Source organism: Leucoraja erinacea, chromosome 9, assembly GCF_028641065.1.
Source record: "Leucoraja erinacea ecotype New England chromosome 9, Leri_hhj_1, whole genome shotgun sequence".
NCBI classification, from domain to species: Eukaryota; Metazoa; Chordata; class Chondrichthyes; order Rajiformes; family Rajidae; genus Leucoraja; species Leucoraja erinaceus.
This window is the reverse complement of record NC_073385.1, coordinates 65,167,966-65,191,775: the sequence shown is the minus strand read 5'-3', so window position 1 is coordinate 65,191,775 and position 23,810 is coordinate 65,167,966. Positions and strand designations below refer to the sequence as shown.

The 23,810-nt window shown below is 46.4% G+C and overlaps 1 protein-coding gene across 1 annotated transcript in view; it reads right to left on the bottom strand.

Moving 5' to 3' along the window:
- Window positions 1-23,227, bottom strand: part of sptbn5 (spectrin, beta, non-erythrocytic 5) — a 217,314-nt gene extending 194,087 nt beyond the window's left edge. The window contains exons 1-4 of the mRNA XM_055641059.1: window positions 23,078-23,227; window positions 8,560-8,727; window positions 7,489-7,605; window positions 3,646-3,803 (exon numbers count right to left, since the gene is read on the bottom strand). Coding sequence (XP_055497034.1) covers window positions 3,646-3,803; window positions 7,489-7,605; window positions 8,560-8,727; window positions 23,078-23,188 — 554 coding nt within the window. The 5' untranslated portion in view covers window positions 23,189-23,227. The remainder of the gene's footprint in view (window positions 1-3,645; window positions 3,804-7,488; window positions 7,606-8,559; window positions 8,728-23,077) is intronic.
- Between the last annotated feature and the right edge of the window lie 583 nt (window positions 23,228-23,810).

Sequence of the window (23,810 nt, the reverse complement as noted above, 5' to 3'; positions counted from 1 at the left end):
CTTCACTGTCTGCTGCACCTGCATGCCTAATTGGCTTGGTAAATGTAAAAATTGGCCCAAGCGGGTGTAGGATGGTGTTAATGTGCGGGGATCGCTGGTCGGCGCGGAACCGGTGGGCCGAAGGGCCTGTTTCCGCTCTGTATCTCTAAACTGAACTAGACTAAGGAATGGGTCTGCTCAACTCTTGTAAGTGGTGTCACAGGTAGGTAGGGTGATCAAGTGGTTTATGGTACATTGGCCTTCATCAGTCAAGGTGCTGAGGATAGGGGTCGGGATGTTATGTTACAATGGCACTACACATTACTGAGGCTGCATTTGGAGTATTGTGCTCAGTTTTGGTCATCTTGCTGTAGGAAGGTTGTTGTTAAGATGGAAAGAGTGCAGAGAAGAATTACGAGGATGTAGCCAGGACTTCCACGCCTGAGGTAGGCTCGGATTTTATTCCTTGCCGTGCCGAAGGATGAGGGGTGATTTTACAGAGGTCAGGAGGAGAATAGATATGGTGAATGCAGAGACTTTTACCCAGAGTCGGGGAATCAAGAACCAGAGGACATAGGTTTAAGAAGAGAGGAGAAAGATCTAATAGGAACCTGAGGGTCCCTTTTCACACAGTTGGACCATCTCTTACATATCCATGCATGACGCTACACTTCGCTGCCTTGGGATGTTGTTCCCATTTATTTTACCAGTGCAGGTATTTCAATTGACCTTGTATGGACTGGTTAATACATTTAATAAGTCCAAAAAAATGATCTGAATTTCACCATGGACAATGTGAGAGCATCTTATTGTGGAATAACAAATACTTTATCCTGTCTCAGTCAGTCATAAGGTCATAAGGAATAGGAGTAGAATTAGGCCAGTTGACCCATCAAGTCTACTCCGCCATTCAATCATGGCTGATCTATCTCTCCCTCCTAACCCCATTCTCCTGCCTTATCCCCATAACCTCTGACACCCGTACTAATCAAGAATCTATCTATCTCTGCCTTAAAAATATCCACTGACTTGGCCTGCACAGCCTTCAGTGGCTAAGAATTCCACAGATTCACCACCCTCTGACTAAAGAAATGTCCCCTCATCTCCTTCTTAAAAGAACATCCTTTAATTCTGAGGCTATGACCTCTAGTCCTAAACTCTCCCACGAGTGAAAACATCCTCTCCACATCCACTCTATCCAAGCCTTTCACTATTGTGTATGTTTCAATGAGGTTCCCCCTCATTCTTCTAAACTCCAGCGAGTACAGGCCCAGTGCCGACAAACGCTCATCATTGGTTAATCTACTAATTCCTGGGATCATTATAATAAAACCTCTGGACCCTCTCCAGAGCCAACACAAACTTCCTCAGATATGGTACCGAAAGTTGCTCACAATATTCACAATTCGGCCTTATAGAGCCTCAACATTACATCTCCGGACACCTGCTATCCTCCGGGAACTGTACCGCCCTTGCAGGAGAGTGGGGTTGTTTGCAGAGGGAGGGGGCGAGGGCGGTACAGTTCCCAGTCTCAGCTCCAGTCCAGGGGGGTGGCCGGAAACGTCAGGACCAACGGGACAGCGACCCCCAGGCCCACTGCAAGCACAGAGATCCCAGAGACCGACAGCCAGCAGCAGCTCCAGCCCAGCCCCGCTCCAACTCCAGAGGAACACGTAGGAGCAGAAGCTGATGGTGTCTTGTTCTTGGGGTGGCGCAACTCGGGCTGTGGGCGAACTGCCACTTGTCGCCGTAGCGGCCCATCGGGGAGAGGATTCCTCTGGAGTTGGAGGGGGAGGGGGGTATTGTGCTGTTTGATCGCCCCCTGCTATCCCAGGGACAGGGAGACACAGCGGCTTTTTAGACTGGTGGGCAATCACTTCCAAAGTTCTGCCCACACAGTCAGTACACCTCTCCTACACTGCATTTCATACAAACATTTATTCTGCAAGAAAAAACGACATTGAAGACTCAAACTCGCGACCGAGTAACTGCCGGGATCAAGGCGCAAACTCGCGACCTTGCGGATATGAGCCGAACACTCTACCACTGAGCCAGACATTAAAATCTACGCAAAAAAAATTCCATTCCGAAGACCGACAAATTCTGAATTACGAAAAGTGTCTGGTCCCAAGGCTGTCGGATAAAAGGTTGTGCACCTGTACCAGCCTTCGTGAAATTAATGCTAACATTGAGTTTGCTTCTTTACGACTGATTCAACTTGCAGATTAACCTTTTGGGAATCCTGCACCAGCACTCCCAAGTCCCTTTGCACCTCCAATTTCAGGATTCTCTCCCCATTTATAAAATAGTCTACGTCTTTATTCCTGCTACCAAAATGCATGACTCCACATTTTGCTACACTATATTCCATCTGCCACTTCTCTGCCCACACTTCCAACCTGTCCACATCCTTCTGCAGAGTCCCTGCTTTCTCTACACTACCTGCCCTTCCACCTATTTCCGTATCATCCGCAAACTTGGCCCACAAAGCCTTTAATCCCCTCGTCAATCTCATAAGTTAATGCGACTCAACTCCCCTTCATCATTGGAAGTCCCTTTGCTGTATAAACCGGCACAGTATAGAAATGCTAGTGGGAAACATACTTACTGTCCTGTTACAGCCAACACTCAATGAGCCATAAACTTCACAAGAAGTAGTGACATCCAACCCCACTATAGTCATATAGTGTGGAAACAAGCCCATTGGCCCACTCTCACCAACATCCCCCATTAATACTCACTCATTCACCCTGCCTGTATTCGGCCTTCCAACTCTATTCTATCCATGTACCTATCCAAACGTTTTTTAAACATTGTGATAGTGCCTGCCTCATCCACCTCCTCTGACAGGTCATTCCATATACCCTTTGTGTAAAAAAAGTAGCCCTTCAGGTTCCTATTAAATCTTTCCCCTCTCACCGCTGGTGCTTGATTCCCCAGACTTTGTGCATTTACCCTATCTATTAGTCTCATGATCTTATATACCTCCATGTCTTGTACAACCATGGTTGAGTCAGGTAGACACAAAATGCTGGAATAACTCAATGGGTGAGGCAGCATCTCTGGAGAGAAGGAATGGGCAACGTTTCGGGTCGAGACCCTTCTTCAGTCTGAAGAAGGGTCTCGACCCGAAACATCACCCATTCCTTCTCTCCAGAGATGCTGCTTCACCCGCTGAGTAACTCCAGCATTTTGTGCCTACCTTCGATTTAAACCAGCATCTACAGTTCTTTCTTACACATGGTTGAGTCAGTATTGGTAGCTCAAACTATGGTACTCAGCTCAGCATTATGCAGGGTACTGAATACACAGACTTTAGTTGGGGCAGTACAGATGAAGCTGTCCACTTCCAGAGCCTTGGGACACAGTACATTTCATATGTAAGAATTTCATCGCTCTTTGTGGTATCAATGGGCTATTCAACCATGGGTTTCTATCAAAGCCAAATCCAGCGACCAAGATCAGGAGGTAGTGAAGTCAGAACTCCAGCTAACCTTTACATATAGTGGACACAGCGGCTAATTGTGGTGATCCCATCCCATCATATCTCTGGACAGTGCGATGGCTTAAATTACATCCAACGATAATGATGCAAATGTTGTTTCTGTCCATTTACTGCAGAGTTAATCACTTCCAGGATCCAATAACGACAATGTATGAGCTTACCTATGTGCATGAATGATTGCATTGAAGGCCAGTCCGTCATTCCAGCTCGATGAGAAGTTCTTTATGTCAACATTTTTATAATCGGCAGTCTTTCGTTGGCACCAAATCAACAAAGCCTCCTTGGCCGAACGTTTGGCACTGCTTGCGTCACACTCATCCTACAACAGAGAGTTGATATGTGAACAGACCAAATCTGGAGATGGGTCTCGACCCGAAACGTCGCCTATTCCTTCGCACGATAGATGCTGCCTCAACCCGCTGAGTTCCTCCAGTCTACCTTCAATTTTTCCAGCATCTGCAGTTCTTTCTTAAACAGACCAATTAATATGCTCCAGTTTGACAAGTGACCCCCCTCCCCCTAGATGATCATGCAAACCGTGAATCCAAATCAGGATTCACCAGTTGAAGGTAACATCAAATATGCAACAACCAGCACTTCAGTGCTTCAATGGTATCTCTAGTGTCAGGTGTAGCAGGTGAAATATATTTTTTGTATACAGCTCAGCAAAACTACCCCCGTACATAAGCACAATCACCCCAGCTAGTGCAGTACGCACAGAACAGCCCACTGAGTCCATATGCAAGAGGCGCCATTTTGTCGCCACTTTACAGCCCCAGCCTCAGCCGGCCACAAAGGTCCATTGCAGCTGTCACCTCCATTCCGGTCGTCCCTCTACACACCTGCCTTCTTCTGCCACTGGATTCTAGCATGAACTGCTTGAATGTATGTAATACAATTCAGAAAGCAAATCCCATAGTTATGGTGTTCATTTTCACAATCTTTACTCTAAATCTATCACACAGAAACTGGCCATTCAATTCAACAGCTACACAGTTTAGTTTATACCTCCTATGGCTATCATCTCACAGATTCAACTAATTCCCATTGATTTATTTTTCTCATAACTACCGAACTTTAACTATAACTAAGGGCCTGTCCCACTCGGGCGTCATTTTTGCATCATTTACGTGTCATGATGCACGTGCACTTGTCGTGGCGCGCGCATGGCATGTGGTGAGGCGTGGTGGCGTAGGCAGTGACGTGCGGTCGTGCGCTGCGTCCAGGATTTCGGGAATCTTCACGTCCGTGACGCGCAAGTGGGACAGGCCCTTTACTTTACACTTTAATCCAGCTTCTATTTGATTTTACAATTGAATTTGGTTATGAATGTCTCATTTTCACAACCATGAGCCTGGTACTTCCCTTGCAGATGGAATGAATATCTTTTCATTTCTAGCCTATCAAAAATCTTATCAAATTTTTTTAAAATCTCTATCTAGTCATCCCTTGGATTTTGCTTTCCTCAGGAAGCAGCAGTCTGTTTGAGATTTCCAGAGGTTATAACCTCTTGTTTCTGGTACACCTACAGTTACAGTTTAGTTTATTGTCACGTGTACCAAAATACAATGAAAAGCTTTTGTTGCGTGCTGTCCAGTCAGCAGAAAGACAATACATGATTACAATCGAGCCATTTAACCATATAATATAACCATATAACAATTACAGCACGGAAACAGGCCATCTCGGCCCTACAAGTCCATGCCGAACAAATTTTTTTCCCCTTAGTCCCACCTGCCTGCACTCATACCATAACCCTCCATTCCCTTCTCATCCATATGCCTATCCAATTTATTTTTAAATGATACCAATGAACCTGCCTCCACCACTTCCACTGGAAGCTCATTCCACACCGCTACCACTCTCTGCATAAAGAAGTTCCCCCTCATATTACCCCTAAACGTCTGTCCCTTAATTCTGAAGTCATGTCCTCTTGTTTGAATCTTCCCTATTCTCAAAGGGAAAAGCTTGTCCACATCAACTCTGTCTATCCCTCTCATCATTTTAAAGACCTCTATCAGGTCCCCCCTTAACCTCTGCGCTCCAGAGAATAAAGACCTAACTTATTCAACCTAGTGCAAGGTAAGGAAGTAAGTAAGTTTATAGGCCAAGTATTCACTTATAGTCAGCAATATTCGATCAAAGATAGTCCGAGGGTCACCAATGAGGTAGATAGTAGTTCAGCACTGCTCTCTGGTTGTGGTAGGATGATTCAGTTGCCTGATAACAGCTGGGAAAAAACTGTCCCTGAATCTGGAGGTGTGCGTTTTCACACTTCTGTACCTTTTGCCTGATGGGAGAGGGGAGAAGAGGGAGTGGCCGGGGTGCGACTCGTCCTTGATTATGCTGCTGGCCTTGCCGAGGCAGCGCGAGGTATAAATGGAGTCAATGGAAGGGAGGTTGGTTTGTGTGATGGTCTGGGCTGCGTCCACAATTTGCTGCAATTTCTTGCGGTCTTGGACGGAGCTGTTCCCAAACCAAGCTGTGATGCATCCTGATAAAATGCTTTCTATGGTGCATCTGTAGAAGTTGGTGAGGGTTGTAAGGGATGTGCCAAACATCCTAAGCCTTCTAAGGAAGTACAGACGTCAATGTGCTTCCTTCCAGCCACTTCCAGAGAGGTGGCCTTAACTTTCCCACCAGAAATCTGACAGGGCAGCAAATATGGGATTTGTGTTTCATAAACACTTGGAGACAATTAGGATCAAGAATGGTTGGAGGCATCTGGAGGATGGAGTTTGAAGATCGTACCTCAGACCATGTGGGTTTCCACTGGCATTCTGATTCCCTCCCTAACTCTGAAGATTAGCTGGTAGTTTAACTGACTCCTGTAAATTACCCCTTAGTTACGTTGTTCAGAGAATCAAAAGGGAGACAATGGCACATCATTCAAAATATGCTGGGCTGCAGGGGGTAGGGGAATGGGATTGCTCTGCTGGAATCTGATCAAAGATCCTATAGGATCTTTGGATCTGATCAGCTGCATATTCTCTTTCTGTGCTTTCATAAGTAAATGAGGCTTTCTCTTTGCCACGGGCATCAATAATGCTAAATTGCATACTTCTTTCACTAGCTGCTTATGTGCAATAAATAAGCACATTGTACAGAGGGTTTATGGTAATGAATAATATTTGGATTCACTAATCCTGGCTCAGTTAGTCACTCTGGTACCTCTGCAACAGTTAAGGCGTCAACTCAGGACTTAATCTAGACTGGCCCACCAGTGCAACACTGAGGGCATACAGTCCTGCCTAAAATCTTCATCTTCAGTGATACAACAATCATTGGATCACCAAATCTATGATATGAACGTGGCCACCAATATTGGAAGAGGTGTGTAGGAAGGAACTGCAGATGCTGGTTTACACCGAAGATAAACACACAATCATGGAGTAATTCATGGACAGCATCTCTAAAGAGAAGGAATGTGTGATGTTTCGAGTCGAGATCCTTCTTCAGGCTGAGCGTCAGGGGGGGATGGAGACTAGAGATATGGAAGGGTAAGGTGTGAAAGCGACAGATCAAAGCAGACGATGACCAAGGAAATGTAGAAGGGATCACTGTTGGATGAGGGGAAGGTGACAATAAGGCGACAGTCAGTAAAATTACTCAGGAGTACACTGAAAATAGTCGGAGAACTAAGGTGAGGAGGGACGGAGAGAGAGGGAACACAAGGGTTACTTGAAGCTAGAGAAGTCAATGTTCATACTGCTGGGGTGTAAGCTGCCCCGACTACGGGTGCTGTTTGAACGGAGTTTGTACGTTCTCCCCGCGACCTGTGTGGGTTTTCTCTGAGATCTTCGGTTTCCTCACACACTCCAAAGACGTACAGATTTGAAGGTGAATGGGCTTGGTTAGAAATGTAAAAATAGTTGTCCCTAGTGTGTGTTGGATAGTGTTAATGTGCGGGGATTGCTGGTCTGTGCAGACTCGGAGGGCCGAAGGGCCCGTTTCTAAACTAAACCAAGCAAAACTAAAACAAAAGTGGGACAGTTTTGCCTTACTTCTTCAACTGTGATGGAGGCGATTTGGAAACGTAGAATAATCATCCAGATCAGACCCAGGATCAGGGTGCGGTCACCATCCACAACATTCTCAGGTGCAATCAGTCTCACGTTTATCTGTACACAGGAGAGACAACATGGTTTCAATACCAGGGTCAATAACATCCCAGCAACAATTCCAGCGGTTAAATCCATTCAGATGATTGCACTTCCCACCGTTCAATCCATATACTTATCAGTCACGTGTCTTATTGTGATACAGATTTCTAACACCACTCTTTCAGGAAATGATCTTGACCCTTAAGGGCCTGTCCCACATTCACCACCTAATTCACGACCTCTGCCGAGTTTGCCCTTGACTCATACTCGCAGCATGGTCGTCACAAGGTCGTCGGAGGTCGTAGGTAGGTTGTAGCGGGCCGCGATGCTAGTCGTAGGTACTCGTGGCATCAAGTAGGTCGGGGCGTGAATTAGGTCATGAAAGCGGGACAGGCCCTTTACAACTTTCCTCAACACCCCTACAGCTTAAGGACTCTATACATAATGTAGAGGGGAAGACTTTTAGAAACATTGTGTCTCAGGGATTCACTGAGAAATAATAATTGAATGCTTTGCCTCATTAGATATGATTTTATACAAGTAAACAGAGGCATAGTCGACTTTCTTACCTTAACTCAATATTGGATATAGACACAAAATGCTGGAGTAACTCAACAGGGTAGGCATCAACTGTGGAGAGAAGGACTGGGCGATGTTTCAGGTCGAGACCCTTCTTCAGAGTGAGAGTCAGGGGAGAGGGAGACATAGAGATGTGGAAGGGTAAGGTGTGAAAATACAGGTTAAAGGGGACGGTGATCAAAGAAAATGAAGAATGTTTCATTGTTAGCTGAGGGGAAGGTGACAACGAGGGATACAATCTGAAGAAGGGTCTCGACCCATAACGTCATCCATTCCTTCTCTCCAGAGATGCTGCCTGTCCTGCTGAGTTACTCCAGCTTTTTGTGTCTATCTTCGGTGTAAACCGGCATCTGCAGTTCCTTCCTACACATCCTCTATAAAGTATATGTTTACCTTGGTTCTCAAAAAGGTAATGGCAATGCTGTTGTTCTCCAGGTAGTGGACTCTCATTCTACCTCTGCTGGGTCTCTTCAGTTTCTCTCCCGAGATGAGTTCCAGGAGAGAAATGAGGATGATTCCATCTTTCAGATCAATGTACAAATCATTAACGAAAAACTTCACCTGGATCAAATACAGACAAAGCAATATTAAATCAAAAACCAAAAAGATAAGATACATAACGATTTAATATAAACCCAATATTACCAATTCACTGTAATTTCCCCCCAAAATGACATCAGAGATTTTACATTACATTGTCATCCCTGCCGAGAGAATGGAGCGGCTGAGCTTGTACACTCTGGAGTTTAGAAGGGTGAGAGAGGATCGTATCGAAACATATAAGATTATGAAGGGTTTGGACACGCTAGAGGCAGGAAACATGTTCCCGATGTTGGGGAAGTCCAGAACCAGGGCCCACAGTTTAAGAATAAGGGGTAAGCCATTTAGAGCGGAGACAAGGAAACACTTTTTCTCACAGAGAGTTGTGAGTCGGAGGAATTCTCTGCCTCAGAGGGCAGTGGAGGCCGGTTGGCTGGATATTTTCAAGAGAGAGCTAGATAGGGCTCTTAAAGATAGCGGTGTCAGGGGATATGGGGAGAAGGCAGGAACGGGGTACTGATTGGGGATGATCAGCCATGATCACATTGAATGGCGGTGCAATTGAATCATTCATTGTGATCATGGTTGATCTTCCCATATCAATAACCCGTGCCTGCCTTCTCCCCATATCCCTTGATTCCACTAGCCCCTGGAGCTCTATCTAACTCTCTCTTAAATCTATCCAGTGATTTGGCCTCCACTGCCCTCTGTGGCAGGGAATTCCACAAATTCACAACTCTCTGGGTGAAAAAGTTTTTTTCTCACCTCAGTCTTAAATGGCCTCCCCTTTATTCTTTTTATATTTATTATTTATTTGTTTGTTTATTTATTTATTTATTAGAAGTAAGTACAATACAGTGGTACAAAAATTATGTTAACATATTACATTAACATTTTAAGTTACATTAACATATAACTGTACAACTTCCTTTTCTTTTTTAAGGAGAAATGTAAGAAGAGAAAAAGGAAAAAAGAGGTTGTAGATAGTGAAAGATAGACTAGTGAACGTGAGTGGAAAAACAGATAAAGAAAATAGTGCAAAAAAAGAAATAAGTGAAGAAGGAGAGCAGGAGGGAGTTTATCTCCCCTTTATTCTAGGACTGTGGCCCCTGGTTCTGGACTCGCCCAACATTGGGAACATTTTTCCTGCATCTAGCTTGTCCAGTCCTTTTATAATTTTATATGTTTCTATAAGATTCCCCCCTCATCCTTGTAAACTCCAGTGAATACAAGCCTAGTCTTTCCCCATATGACAGTCCCATGGAGGTTGACTTGTCATGGCCATGCATCTCCATGCAATTTAACATGGGCATTGGCAAGCTGGTCATCACATGGCTAATAATACATGGCGAATGCCCATGTCAGATGGACACCATAAGGCACAAGCTCTACAAATGAGCCACTGAGAAAGATAATTCACCATATGACATGTGAGAAGATCATCCTCTACATTGCAGCAGGGAGTCACGTAATGATAATTTTAAAAGGTGGAGCAGTGAGGCCCGGCTACAGCCACAGGTTCCGCATCTAATTATGATTCTCTCCTCATTACAAGAGTGAGTCAGATCCCTGTTGGGGGACTCCACACCCATTTCCTTGACTCACCTCAGCCCTGCTTGACTCGAGCATCATAAAACAAAGCGCATTATTCCTTAGGCATGATATAGTGAAGAAAAGAATAGAACGATATCAAGCAGGCCATCATGTGGTGGGTTCAATGTAAACAACGAGCATTGCAGAATAGAAGCTCATGACTAAAGGGAGGACAATCTCTCACAGAGCTCACTGTTCAGCAAAGATTGAAAATTAGGAATTAACGGTCGGTTGCTAATGGCTAAAAACTGAAATTTGCATTTATAATTCAATTCAATTCAACTTTAATGCCATTGCACAAATACGAGTATGGGTACAACGAAATGCAGTTTAGCGTCAGTCCGTAGTATAGTGCAATATAGAAATAAAAATAAAAATACAGAATAATCAAACAATAATCGAACAATGTGGACGGAGAGACTGGAGAAGTCTATCGGCGGGACTCCGAGTTCAGCAATGTGATGGTATTATTGTAGAAGCTGTTCCTCAACCTACTGGTAGGAGACCTGAGGCTCCTGTACCGCCTCCCTGATGGGAGGAGGGCAAACAGTCCATGGTTGGGGTGGGAGGGGTGCTTTTCCATGGTAATTGGACCTTCAACATATTTTTCAGGCAATAAAGATTTTAAACAATCACTGCCACACTATAGGCAAATGTGACAGGCAATATCTTACCTTAAAGAAACTACAAACAATAATGAGATAAATTAGAATTTAATCATAATCATACTTTATTAGCCAAGTATCTTTTACAACATACGAGGAATTTGATTTGCCATACAGTCATACTAATAAAAAGGAACAAGACACACAAAATACATTTTAACATGAACATCCACCACAGTGACTCCTCCACATTCCTCACTGTGATGGAAGGTGAAAAAAAATCTCTTCCCTTCTTTGTTCTCCTGCGGTCAGGGGCCTCGAGCCTTCCGTTGATGGGACGGTCTCGGCTCCCGTAGCCGGCGGTCGGGCGCTCGGGGGAATGTCAGCTCCCCCACGCCGGGCAATCTGACCCCGGGTCGGGACCGGTCGAACCTTCTGCGACTGGAGTTTCCCGACATCAGCCTCTACCCGAGACTGCGAGCTCCTTGATGGTGAAATCCGCAGGCCGCAGTTGGAGCATCGATCCCAGGCAAGGGATCGGCAACGATGGTAAGTCCACGCCCCCGCGGTGGGGCTCAAAGTCAGTCTCGAGCAAGGCCTCCAGCTCCATGACGTTAGGCCGCAGAGACACGACCCGAGATACGATCCGGAAACTCCGGATCGTATCTCCGGTAAGGTACGAGATTGAACAAAAGTTTCCCCCAACCCCCTGCCCCTCCCACCCCTCGCATAAAACAAACCAGAGAACACTAACACATACTTTTAAAACACACTAAAAATAACAAAAAGACAAAAAGACAGACAGACCGTTGGCGTGGCTGCCATCAATGACAGCGCCACCCGGTGGAATGGTATTAATTGACTAATAATTATTGTTGGGATACTGGGCAGATCTGTCTCGGCCCGAGCACGATTCAACCATGGCTGATCTATCTCTCCTCTTAACCCCATTCCCCTGCCTTCTCCTCATAACCTATGACGCCCGTACTAATCAAGAACCTATCTATTTCTGCCTTAAAAATATCCATTGACTTGGCCTCCGCAGTCTTCTGTGGCAAATAATTTCACAGATTCACCACCCTCAGACTAAAGAAATTCCTCCTCATCTCCTCCCAAAACAATGTCCTTTAATTCTGAGGCCATGACCTCTAGTCCTAGACTCTCCCACTAGTGGACACATTTTCTCCACATTCACTCTATCCAAGCCTTTCACTATTGTGTACGTTTCAATGTGATTCCCCTCCTTATTCCATAGAGGTTTCCTCAGAGGTGTCTACATTACTGAATCCTTCATCAAACATCTATAGGTGTATGATAGGGAGCACACTGACTGATTGCATCCCAGCCCGGTTCAGAAATACAAACACTCAATAATGAAGAAGGCTGCAGAAAGTGGTGGACATTGCCCAGCCCATCACAGATACGGCACTCAATGGTTTCAATGGGGTGAATTTTTTATTTTGCATACCGCTCAGCTAGACTGGCCCAGTACATGGGCACAATCACCGTGGTCAGTATAGTATGCACAGAACAGCCCACTGAGTCGAAGTACAGGAGGTGCAATTATGGCGTCATTTTACAGTTCCAGCTGCACACCTCCAGATTCAGGAACTGTTTCTTCCCATCTGTTATCGGGGAACTGAATTATCCCACCACAACCAGAGAGCAGTCCTGAACTACTATCTACCTCATTGGTGATCCTCGGACTATCCTTGATTGAACTTTGCTGGCTTTACCTTGCACTAAACGTCATTCCCTTATCATGTATCTATACACCGTAAATGGTTCGATTGTAATCATGTATTGCCTTTCTGCTGACTGGATAGCACGCAATTTCCATTCTACCTCGGTACACGTGATAATATACTAAAGTCTGGATAAAAAGACCCACTGCAGCCATCGCCTCCATTCCGGTCGTCCCTCGATCCACTGTCTCTCTCCTCACCTAGCTTTCTTCAGCCCTTGTTCCCCAGGGAGTACCTCCCATAGCTGACTTTGAGGGTGCAGAAGGCTCCTGGTTCCTCTCACCGGTCCCTTTGACTAGCGTCCTTCTGCAGTTGTACAGGGCTCTAGTGAGACCACATCTGGAGTATTGTGTGCCGTTTTGGTCTCTAAATTTGAGGAAGGACATTCTTGCTATTGAGGAAGTGCAGCGTAGGTTCACCAGGTTAATTCCCAGGATGGCGGGACTGTCGTATGTTGATAGAATGGAGCGTCTGGGCTTGTATACTCTGGAACTTAGAAGGATGAGAGGCAATCTTATTAAAACATATAAGATTATTAAGGCTTTGGACACGCTAGAGGCAGGAAACATGTTCCCGATGTTGGGGGAGTCCAGAATCAGGGGCCACAGTTTAAGAATAAGGAGTAAGCCATTTAGAACGGAGATGAGGAAAAACTTTTTCACACAGAGAGTTGTGAATCTGTGGAATTCACTGCCTCAGAGGGCAGTGGGGGACAATTCTCTGGATGCTTTCAAGAGAGAGCTAGATAGATCTCTAAAAGATAGCAGAATGAAGGGATATGGGGAGAAGGCAGGAACGGGGTACTGATTGGGGATGATCAGCCATGATCACAGTGAATGGCAGTGTTGACTCGAAGGGCCGAATGGCCTACTCCTGCACTTATTGTCTATTGTCTCCATCCACCCCTTCTCTGATTCCCGATCCACGGGGTGAGCAGGGGCCGGGCTGGGCAGCCTTCCCTCTCCGGGTGAGCCGGGCCTGCAGTTGGGATGTAGCCGCAGCTCACTGGGCCGAGCTCCAAGCTGCTGCAAGGCCTCCTGCGGCCCTCTCTGCCGTCGAGGCCCTGCACTCCTTCACACTGGTGCCCCGCTTACCGGCCCTGTGTCCGACTCCCTCATCGGGGTGAGCAGAGGCCGGGCCGGGCCTGGCGGCAACCTCTCCAGGCTGGTTCTCATTGCCATGGCAGCGAGCCAGGCCGCAGCCTGTCGGGAAGCAACCTTCTGCCTCGTGGCCCGTTGGGATCTCCCAACATCTTGGAGATCAACAGGAAGCACTGCCACGAGGAGGCAGCTAATGTGCATCCAGGCTAATGTGTATCCATGGAGGTTTCCTTGAACAATATATTGAGAAACAAACCTGGCCACGTGACTGGTGTTACATTGGAAGAGCAATTTGGAGATAGTGATCACAACTCCATTGGTTTTAATGTAAAAACTAAGAACTGCAGATGCTAGCTAACAGACAAAAAGACAATAACTGCTTGTGTAACCCAGCAGGTCAAAATCTCGACCCGAAACCTCACCTAGCCAAGTTCTCCAGCGATGCTGCCTGACCTGCTGAATTACTCCAGCACATTGTGCCCTTTTGACTATAGGTTTTATAGGAGTAAACGGGTCCTTTTCAGATTGTCAGGCAGTGACTAGTGGGGGTACCGCAAGGCTCAGTGCTGGGACCCCAGCTATTTACAATATATATTAATGATCTGGATGAGGGAATTGAAGGCAATATCTCCAAGTTTGCGGATGACACTAAGCTGGGGGGCAGTGTTAGCTGTGAGGAGGATGCTAGGAGGCTGCAAGGTGACTTGGATAGGCTGGATAAGTGGGCAAATGCATGGCAGATGCAGTATAATGTGGATAAATGTGAGGTTATTCACTTTGGTGGCAAAAACAGGAAAGTAGACTATTACCTAAATGGTGGCCGATTAGGAAAAGGGGAGATGCAACAAGACCTGGGTGTCATGGTCATTGAAAGTAGGCATGCAGGTGCAGCAGGCAGTGAAGAAAGCGAATGGTATGTTAGCATTCATAGCAAAAGGATTTGAGTATAGGAGCAGGGAGGTTCTACTGCAGTTGTACAGGGTCTTGGTGAGACCACACCTGGAGTATTGCGTACAGTTTTGATCTCCTAATCTGAGGAAGGACATTCTTGCCATAGAGGGAGTGCAGAGAAGGTTCACCAGACTGATTCCTGGGATGTCAGGACTTTCATATGAAGAAAGACTGGATAGACTCGGCTTGTACTCGCTAGAATTTAGAAGATTGATTGGGGATCTTATAGAAACTTACAAAATTCTTAAGGGGTTGGACAGGATAGATGCAGGAAGATTGTTCCCGATGTTGGGGAAGTCCAGGACAAGGGGTCACAGTTTAAGGATAAAGGGGAAATCATTTAGGACTGAGATGAGAAAAACATTTTTTACACAGAGAGTGGTGAATCTCTGGAATTCTCTGCCGCAGAATGTAGTTGAGGCCAGTTAATTGGCTATATTTAAGAGGGAGTTAGATGTGGCCCTTACAGCTAAAGGGATCAGGGGGTATGAAGAGAAAGCAGGTACAAGATACTGAGTTGGATGATCAGCCATGATCATATTGAATGGCGGTGCAGGCTCGAAGGGCCGAATGGCCTACTCCTGCACCTATTTTCTATGTTTCTATGTTTTGAATGGGGATTGGTCTGGATGTTGGGGGAAGATACTTAATTAGGGCAAGGCAGATAACAATGTCATTAGGCAGGAGCGAGGGAGGGTAGATTGGGATCAGTTGTTATTGGGTAAATTCAGAGCTGACATGTTGGAGTTATTGAAAGATTAGTTGATCAAAGTGCAGATCAGCATGTTCCAGTAAGGAGAGAGATAAGGACGGCAAGTTAAGGGAACTGTGGATTATTAAGGAAGTTGTAAACTTGGTCAGGAAGAAAAAGGAAGCGCATGTCACGATTAAGAAGATCAGACGTGGCTTATGAGGAATATACAGCGAGTAGGAAAACATTTAAGTGGGTGATTAGAAGGGCCAAAAGGGGCCATGAAATGTCAATGGTGTCAGGTTAAAGATCCCTAGGCTTTATATATGTATGTTATAAACAAGAGGATGATGTTAGGACCACTCAAGGATAAAGGAAGGTATAGCCCTTGTCCCACTTGGCCGACCTTTGCCGACCTTTTTTTACTCGTGGACATTTTGTTAGCAGGTTGAAAAAACGGCGTGACCTACTTGAGGCCACGAGTACGCGCAGACCACTCACGAGCATGAGGAAGAGTTAACGAAGACCTCCCATGACCTCGCGGTGACCATGCTGCGAGTACGAGTCAAGGGCAAACTCGGCAGAGGTCGGCAATTAGTTCGTACAAGTGGGACAAGCCCTTATCTATGCTTAGAATCGGAGGATGTAGGTGAAGTTTTAAACGAGTACTTTGCATCTATATTCAACGAGGAGAAGGAGTTTGAGGACAGTGAGATCAGTGTGGGGAATACAAATATACCGGCGCAGTTTGAGATAGAGCAGGAGGTGGTGCTGAGACATTAAGGTGGATAAGTTTCCTGGGCAAGAGAGGAGATTGTGGAAGCTTTGACGAGGATCTTTCTTGCTCCTCCAACAGAAAAGGTGAGATCCCCGAGAACTGGGAGAGTGGCCACTGTCACTGTCATAGTCGTAGAGGTCACCGAAAAACCGGCGACTGGACTCCTCATGACAATGTCTACGCCAATGCCTACAACAACCTGCCACCTAGTCGACAACAAGCTACGGCAATCTACCGACAACCGGAGACCCATTAAGACGTTCGCCCTTGACCACACCTACGACAACCTACGTCCACCCGCGACAGGCTACGACAAGGAAGACAATTCAATCGCCGGTACCTGTCGCCGGTTGACGTAGGTCGACGTTGGTAGTCGCCAATGGAATTCACCGAAGTCAGCACCGGCGACAACCTACATTACCTGGCGACAACCTACGACAGCACCTACGTCAAGAGAAGACAAGCCACGCTCATTGGCGTCAAGCCCACTGTCGCCAACTGTTGCCGAAAATTGTTGAACATTTCGAAATCCAGTGGCGACTAGAAAGACGGCGACTGAGGAGACGACTCACGACCGTACAGGCGACACCCCGGCGACCATGTGGCAACAGCCTAGTCGCCAGCATTCTCTTAAAAGATCGCCTAAGTGGGACAGGGGCATAAGTCGGCGAGCCTCACATCAGTGGTAGGGTAACTATTGTAGCAGAGGGATCTAGGAATACAGGTATAGAGATTCCTGAAAGTAGATAGGGTATTAAAGAAGACTTCTGGTATATTGGTCTCCATCAGTCAGGCCACTAATAGCCCTGTCCCCACTGTACGAGTTCCTTCAAGAGCTCTCCCGAGTTTAAAAATAAATCAAACTCGTGGTAAGCACGTAGAATGTACGTAGCGGGTATGTCGGAGCTCGGGGACATCTCTTAGCGGCTCGTAACGCTAACGGCAGGTACTGGGGAAGACTCGCTAACGGCAGGTAAGCTTGGGAAAACTCGTGAAGATTTTTCAACATGATGAAAAATGTCCACGAGAGCCCCGAGTACCGACGAGCGGCCATTACCGTAAATCTCTCAGTTCGAATCATGGCAAACTCGGAGAACTCTTGAATGAACTCGTACCGTGGGACAGGGCTTTAAATATAGAAGCTGAGACGTTATTTTATAGTGGCACAATACATTGGTGAGGCCTCATTTGGAGTAACGTGTTCAGCTTTGCTCACCCCCTGCTATCGGAAGGATGGCATTAAGCTGGATGTTGAGTGCAACAATAAGAGTGCAGAGAAGATTTGCATCTGAAGGATGTTGCCAGGACACGAGGACCTGAGCTGGAGGGAAAGATTGGACAGGCTAGGACTTTATTCCAGGGAGCGCAGGAGGCTGAAGAGCGAGCTTATAGAGGTGTATAACAGCATGAGGGAAATAGATAGGGTGCAACAGAGTTTCTTACCCAGAGTTGGGGAATCAAGAACCAGAGGACACAGGTTTAACGTGAGAGGGATAAGGAACATATTTTCACACGGAAAGTGGTGCGCATATAGTGGAGGTAGTTGAGGTAGGGACTATCACAACATGTAAAATACACTGATAGGTACAGGGATAGGAAAGGTGTGGAGCGATATGGACCAAATGGCAGCAAATGAGACCAGCTGAGATGAGGCACTTTGGTCAGCATGGATGCGTCGGGCCGAAAGGACTTTCATGCTGTTTCACTTTACGACTCTCCGACTATTTCAACTATGTCCCTTACACGTTCCCCCTTAGGATAGGAATCACCAGGTACAAGGTACTCCAGTATCATTCCAAAGGTATGTACATTTCTGGGATATTGTAAAATTATATTGTTTTATCAGCTGTAATGCATGCTGACTGTGTTGAAGTGGATATAAATCTACCATTTAGTATAGTTAATGCCCCTTTTATGGAACAAGAGTAGCATTGTATAAATCTAGTGCCATAGTTCATGCATATAATCTTATATCATCTCAGTTTGAAACTTCCTTTTACCTCACACATACTATAACTTTGTCATCAGGAGCCAATCTTTCACAACATGCACTAGTCGATCGGATTGTCTAATCCCCTACTTGCACAATCTATCATCCCAACCACTGTAGTCATCTACTGTATCCGTTGTTCAAGATGTGGTCTCTTACCGACACCGACACCGCCACTCCTCGACTAGACCGCCCGCCCGCAGGCCCACCGCGCCGCCTGCCCGAACACCACGAGGCCGACTCGCCACACCATTGCCGCCACGAGGAGCAGCAACAACACTCCCCGCCTTCCCGGCCCATCCCAGGCCCAGACCACCCAAGATGCCGCCATCGCCGACCTTCACCGCCTCTCGACTTCCCGGCCCAGACCACCCAAGATGCCGCCATCGTCAACCTTCACCGCCTCCCCGGGGCCACAACCGCCGCTGCCTCCACCTCCCACCACCTCCCCAGGACTGCCGGCCTTCACCGCCTCCCCGAAGCCACCGCTCACGACGGCCTTCACTGCCACCCCAGCCATCGGCTGACAGGGACCACCGACGCTTCGTCTGCTGACCCGGGCTACAGTCCCCCACCAGCCTCTACCAGCGACTCCACCGACCCTCGCTTCTCCACCGACCACCAGCGGCCCGCAGTCATCGTCTTACTTGAGTCCCAGGCTCAGCACCAATCAATCAATCAATCCAGGATTTTATTGTCATTCAAAAATACACCAACAAATGCAAGTCTGAACAAAGTTTTGTGGCATCTGGCTCACCGTGCAACATAAAACAACAAACGGATAAAAAGATATAGATAAAAAGATAAAATAGACAAAATAGATAATAGTGGCGGCACATTATATGGAATTCAAGAGTCTGATGGCTCAAGGGAGGAAGCTGTTGCAAAACCTGGCTGTTCTGCTCCTTATACTGCGATACCTTTTGCCCGAGGGCAGCAGAGTGAACAGTCCATGATGGAGATGTGTGGGATCTTTTATAATGCTGTTGGCCTTGGACCAGCAACGTTTGCACGCAATGTCCCGGGTTGAAGGAAGAGAAGTCCCGATGATTTTTTCAGCCGTCCTCCATCCTCCAGGCCCACCGTCTCCACGATACCACGCCACATGGTCTGACTCTGCTGGGTCCTATTGCTTCCCCCCCCCCCCCTCCCTACAGGGTACATCAGTGGGGGTTTCACTGGTTCTTTCCCTTTTACCTTATAGTCATGCCTGCCTCCCCCTTAAAACCCACTATCCCCCCACCAGACATCGCCTCAGCCTCCATCTACTCCATCTACCGCCTTCCTCCGACCCTAACCCACACCCTTGCTGTGTGTTCAACATCCCCTCAGACCTCCCCCTTTCTGATAAGAAACGGGGAGGTCTCACCCCTCTCCTCCCTCCCTACAATTATTTAATGCATTTCGTTGTCTCTGTACTGTACACTGACAATGACAATTAAATTGAATCTGATATGGTACGGTCTGTCCTCAGCAGAGGCCTCACTTTTGTTCCCCTCCGTCCCCACCTCAACGAGTCCCAGGTCAGCCACATTGTAGACCTCTTCTTCCGTCGTCTCTGTCTCCGTTCCTTTTTCCATGGGAAGGAGTCCTCACCACCCAGTGATGACCCCCTTCTCCCAACTCCAACGTACCCCCTCCTCTGGGACTCCCCTGGATGGTCCTACACCTTCTTTAGACTTTTTTATATCCAACTGCCTGCGGGACATCAACCGCCTCAACTTTTCCGCTCCCCTGACTTACTCTAACCTCTCCCCCACTGAACGTACAGCCCTCCGCTCACTCTGCAGCAACCTCGACTTGATAAACAAACCCGCCGACAAGGGAGGTGCCGTGGTGGTCTGGCGTGCTAACCTCTACCGGACTGAGGCCAGGCGACAACTCTCAGACACCTCGATCTCCTCGATATCCCGCAGCTCCACTCTTGCTCCCCCTCCCCCCATTGGTAACAAGGACAGAGTCCTCCTTGTCCTCACCTTCCACAGCATCAGCCGTCGCATACAACACATAATCGTCCAACATTTCCGCCACCTCCAACGGGAACCCACTACTGGCCACATCTTCCCATCTCCACCCTTTTCTGTTTTCCACAGAGACCGTTCCCTCTGAAACTCCCTGGTCAACTCGTCCCTTCCCACCCAAACCACCCCCTCCTCGGGTACCTTCCCCTACAACTGCAGGAGATGCAACACCTGTCCCTTTACATCCCCCCTCGACTCCATACAAGGACCCAAACAGTCTTTCTAGGTGAGGCAGAGGTTCACTTGCACCTCCTCCAACCTTATCTACTGTATCCACTGTTCCAGGTGTCAACTTCTCTACATCGGTGAGACCAAGCGCAGGCTCGGCGATCGTTTCATTGAACATCTCCGCTCAGTCTGCCTTAACCTACCTGATCTCCCGGTTGCTCAGCACTTTAACTCCCCCTCCCATTCCCAATCTGACCTTTCTGTCCTGGAGGAACAGCACCTCATATTTCACTTGGGTAGTTTACACCCCAGCGGTATGAACATTGATTTCTCTAATTTCAGGTAGTCCTGTTTTCTCCTGTCTCCTCCCCTTCTCAGCTCTCCCTCAGCCCTCTGGCTCCTCCTCTTCCTTTCTTCTTCCCCCTACCCTCACATCAGTCTGAAGAAGGGTTTCAGCCTGAAACGTTGCCTATTTCTTCTGCTCCGTAGATGCTGCTGCACCCGCTGAGTTTCTCCAGCATTTTTGTCTACCTTCGATTTTCCAACATCTGCAGTTCCTTCTTAAACATCAGAGGAAAGGTGTTCTGTTGCTCCTTGATCAGAGGATATACCAACCTTTCAGCATTTGTTATAAATCATACAATCTAACAGATGTCTGGGTTGGTGGCAGCTAACAGGTTAGCATACATTGATTTGAATCATAGGGTAGGATGATTCGAGATGTTAAGAATTGTGTCAAGTTGCCCGTAAGATAACATAAATCATTTTTTACATGATGAATGGAAGCATAGAGAGAATGACGCATGGCGCATCAAAGCTCCTTAAGTATTCAGACTAACTCGCTGAAAGCACTTTGGGGACACCCAGGTGGAAGTTTAAAGCACGTAAATAATAATTGTGTCCATGCTACCAAATGATATACTGATTTAAAACAAATTCCTCTGGTGAAGAAAGCACATTCACTATTTGAAACATAAATCTAATCTTCCTTAAGGGCCTGTCCCACTTTCACGAGGTAATTCAGGAATTCTCCCGAGTTTTCCCCTTGATTCAAACTCGCAGAATGTTCGTAACGAGTCCGTAGGAGTTCGTAGATACATCGTAGCGGCTCGTTATGCCAGCCGTAGGTACTCGTAGCATCAGGTAAGTCGGGACGTTTTTTCCAGCCCGATAAAAAATGTCCACGAGTAAAAAAATGGTCGGGATGAAAGAAATTGCAACTTTTTACTCGTAAGGAGGGGATCGAAATAGTCGTGGGAATTCGTAGACAGACTCGTAGGAGTTCGTAAACATAGTCGTGGAAGGTCGTAGGGGTTTGTAGATCACCACGATCTTGATTTTTTTTTTAGCTCCTTTAAACTCGGCAGAGGTTTTGAATTGTCGTGAAAGTGGGACTGGCCCTTTAGGATTTACAAAGGTCTCTGACTTGACCATTCCCAATGAATTCCACCATCTCCTGAACAAAGAGGTTTCACCATAACTCAATTCAATATCAAATCCCTCTTTGTTTTTAGAAAATGTCATGACTTCCAACTATGAATATAACTACTGTGATGGACCACCCAGGAGCACAAACTTCTTGAACAGTGGCCTGAAAATGTCTACAGCAAGTTAATATCAGATTTTCACTCCTGCATTTTGTGCCCACATTTATTAAAAATACAAATCACTCTAGGCCTCTACTCCACTTTGCTTCCTCCCTCCAAATCCACACTCGATTCCATGTACTGTACCTTCTTCAGCAAACAGACGCTGCTCATGGTAAAATAACTAACCTGAAGAAGTGCTACATTTACCAAGTGAGTTCATAAGATCATTAGTGATAGGAGGAGAATTGGGCCATTCAGCCCAACAAGTCTACTCCGCCATTCAATCATTTAACCATATAACCATATAACAATTACAGCACGGAAATTACAGCAGGCCCTTCTAATCCAACTAAAAAAAGTCCCATCTACCTGCACTCAGGCCATAACCCTCCATTCCTTTCCCGTCCATATACTTATCCAATTTATTTTTAAATGATAAAATCGAAAACCTGCCTCCACCACTTCCACTGGAAGCTCATTCAACACAACTACCACTCTCTGAGTAAAGAAGTTCCCCCTCGTGTTACCCCTAATCCTTTGTTCCTTAATTCTCAAATCATGGCTGATCTATCTCTCCCTCCTAACCCCATTCTCCTGCCTTCCCCCCATAACCTCTTACCCCCGTACTAATCAAGAATCTATCTATCTCTGCCTTAAATATATCCATTGACTTCGCCTCCACAGTCTTCTGTGGCAAAGAATTCCACCGATTCACCACCCTCTGACTAAAGAAATTCTTCCTCATCTCCTTCCTAAAGGAACGTCCTTTAATTCTGAGGCTATGGCCTCTGGTCCTGGACTCTCCCACTAGTGGAAACATCCTCTCCCCATCCACTCTATCTAAGCCTTTCACTCAGTTGTCTGTCACTCTAAACACATTACACAAAGCATCTTACACCTTTCAAGCTAAGAACACCCAAGTAGGCTTAAGTGGTTGCTCCTCATTTATGAAAAGGAAAAATAACTGTGGCTCCGTCCTTTCTTTCCCCTCCTTATCCTGCAGCTTTTCCCAGTTCTCTCCATTTGGAGAATACAAAAAGTTGACATGCCATGCCATACCAGTTCTGTATAATTGTTGCACACATAAATAAAATAGTGAGCCATTACAGCACTTTTTCACCCCAAAGTTTGCAGGCTTACCTGGTTTTTGGAAAATATCTGGTTTATCCAATTGGTGAAAGTTTTTTTCTGCACAGTCATCCGTTGCTGCTGAAGCTCCTTGATGCGACCTTTCTCAAACTCCTCATCCATCCTGGCCCTGGGGTTTTAGACTAGGCACAGTAAAAGGACAGTTACATTGCTGCAAGCAACTTCAATAGTGAACAGTAACGCATTTCACAAGTACATATTCAGCCTGCCACTGGGAATTATTGGCCTTTGTTCATTGTAGTTACTCTATACTTATGTCTGTTAAACTCCCAGAGAGAGGAGGAGGAGGAGGAGGAGGAACCAGTGACAAGAAGAGTAACGGCTTTTGTTAGCAGTTTCTTCAAATGATGGATATTTTCATTTAATTGAAAATATGCAACATTTGCAAAGGACAACAACTTTTTAATTTAGTTTAGTTTAGTTTACAGATACAGCTTGGAAACAGGACCTTCGGCCCATCGAGTCCGCACTGACCAACAATCACCCCCGTACACTAGTTCTATCCCACACACACTAGGGACAATTTACAGAAGCCAATTAACCCACAAACCTGCACGTCTTTGCGGGAGGAAACCGGAGCATCCGGCGAAAACCCACATGGTCACAAGAAGAACGTTTTAAACTCCGTACGAACAGCAGCCGAGGTGTGGAATGAACCTGTGCCTCTGGCGCTGCAAGGCAGCAACTGTACTGCCACTGTGCAAGGACAATAAATAATTCCACA